The sequence below is a fragment of the Austrofundulus limnaeus genome, unplaced genomic scaffold, assembly GCF_001266775.1.
Source record: "Austrofundulus limnaeus strain Quisiro unplaced genomic scaffold, Austrofundulus_limnaeus-1.0 Scaffold207, whole genome shotgun sequence".
Classification (NCBI taxonomy): Eukaryota; Metazoa; Chordata; class Actinopteri; order Cyprinodontiformes; family Rivulidae; genus Austrofundulus; species Austrofundulus limnaeus.
The window spans coordinates 998,440-1,000,797 of NW_013952609.1; the positions used below are offsets into that span (position 1 = coordinate 998,440).

The window sequence follows — 2,358 nt, forward strand, 5'->3', positions numbered from 1 at the left end:
AAAATATATATTTTCCTTATATATTTCCTTACAAAATGCATCTTCAGTTACATGAAAAGTAAAGTTTTGGTGTTTAAATTATTTAAAATGCTGCTAAAATCGCAAACTGACAGGAGGACTGAGTGAGACCCGGTGAGACCCGGTCAGACCGGACTCTGGCCCCGCAGGATGCTCCTCTCACCTCCTCTGTCCTGCGCCCCGGTGCCCGCGCCTCTCCCGCCGCTCCGCGCGCGGTTCAGGGACACGTTGCTCTGCGCCGGCTCCGGTACCGGCACCGGCGGGCTCACGTGAGAGAACAGCAGCTCCGTGGCGTCGTTCTTGAAGGCCTGGCAGCTCCTCAGGAGGATGCAGAGCAGGAAGAGGGACCGGAACGGGTCGTGCGCGCGGAGGCGCATGGTGGCTTTATTGTTCAGGTGACGTGCACGAGCGGATGAAAAAGTCAAATATAAGATTATAACAAGTGTTGCTGAGAGCCTCTGTGTGTGAGAGAAGAGTGGTTTTATACAGAAACCAGCCCGCCTCTTGCTCAGGCAGCGACTCAGGTGCGACTTCTTTACGAGGCTCTGATTGGTCGCCAATGAATTGATAACTCCGCCCAGTTTAGGGCTTTTATTTTGAAGAGTGATTGAAAACCAATAAAACCACTAATCAAAGGCTTGCTGCTTGACATTACCCATCTTTATGATGAGAAATAAAAGTTTTAGACATTTCTGTCAAACTTTGAAAATTATACATACACTTATAGCTATTATTATTTATTTATTTTTAGATTTAGATTTATTTTGGTAAATTTACATTACAAGATAAGGAAAATAAAATGAAACACTTACAAATACTAATCAATAATTTACCGAAAACAGAGGAGGTTGAAGCCAAGGCTTTTACTAACAGCTATTCATTGCAATAAAGTGAAATTTGTCCAGTGGTTTTTGACATATTTACGTAATATTCATTTAAAAACAAAATAATCTATATACACTAAAATCAAAACAAGTCATTAATAAAAAGAAAGGAGGCAGAAAGAAAGAATAAAATCTTATCATATCTGCCCCTTTTTTCACAAAATTTAATTCAAACATAAATAAAGGAAACTGATGAACAAGACAAGGCTTCATGTGGGAGGTGGGAATTATGCTCATCTTGGTTTAATCAGTTCTGATGTCAGCTTAATAATTACTTTTCAAAAGTTTCAACAGTTCAGCAGCCTTTTTTTTTTTTTACAAGATCTGTGTTTTACTTTCTTCACTATCAGGATCTTTTCGTTTTTTTGCCCTCAGGTGTTTCATTTAGGACTGAAAGGTGACACTGGCTGAGTGTAATCCTCCCGCCAGGTCCAGGTCTAATGGTGCACTGCTCAGACTCTCTGGAGACTTTGTGTGTCGTTCAAAACAAGGAGACAGATCTGCACCACCCTAACCTGACTCGTCTGATGGATAAGAAAAGTGCAAAGACACTGATTGTAGCTCAGTTAAATGAAACGTGAGCTTGGTTCATGATCACAAAACAGCTTTTAGGAATGTCATCTTCTTCTTAAGAGAAAAGCTGTGCGGGTTGATCCTCGACTGTTCGGGACATAAGGGGTTTATTTTTTTTTTATTTCTTAAAAATTAATCAGAAGAAGCCCTTCAAATGAGGTGAAACAACTTTAKGAAGTAAGAAAAGGACTCCTCTTATCACATATTGAACTTTTAGGATTGTGGGACTTTTGAACAGAGAAACAACCTCTCATTCTGGAGTTTGTGGAAGAATTTGTATCTTGGAGCTACCTGATATGTATGATTTGAAATATTCTCAGCGAATGAGCAGTCTGTCTTTACACCTTCACTCCAACTGTTATTGTTTCCTGTCTCTTTTGTTCCTCCTCAAACAGAGACGCCCCAGGCTCCTTCAGTCCACTTCCGAGGGAAAATAAAGGACAACATGGTCGCCTCTTCCCAAAGGACTGTTTACTCTTCACCACCTCTGAGCTTTGAGTTTATGAGATTTGGGGTAAAATGAATGCTGAAAAGTAAATTTGATGGGCGCAAGATTTTGTGTTCTTGCTATGTAAAGAAAAAAACCGTGAGACGTGCTGCCCTCTCTCTGCGTGCTGAAGCTCAGCAYCAGGAACTGGTTGGCTGCAGGTTCACTGCATGTTGACAAGCATGGCAGGAGTGTGGACAGGAAGTGCCCCCTGTGCTGTAATAAAAGGTGTGGCCAGGCCGGAGCAGGAGAGGGGAGGGGCATGAGTGGATARGCACAACACCTTGAACAAAACCGAGAAGGGTCACTGAGGTCATACAGTTAGGAAGAGTTTCCAAAAGTAGACAGGATGGGCCTCGTGCAAGAACCGTTCGTACGCACAGATTTGTTCTTAAA

General features: G+C 42.2%; 1 protein-coding gene across 1 annotated transcript in view; it reads right to left on the minus strand.

Annotated features, from left to right (window-relative positions):
- The window catches only part of sostdc1a (sclerostin domain containing 1a), a 3,248-nt gene extending 2,796 nt beyond the window's left edge, over positions 1 to 452 (minus strand). The window contains exon 1 of the mRNA XM_014019021.1: positions 182 to 452. Within this exon, the coding sequence (XP_013874475.1) occupies positions 182 to 395 (214 nt within the window). The 5' untranslated portion in view covers positions 396 to 452. The remainder of the gene's footprint in view (positions 1 to 181) is intronic.
- Between the last annotated feature and the right edge of the window lie 1,906 nt (positions 453 to 2,358).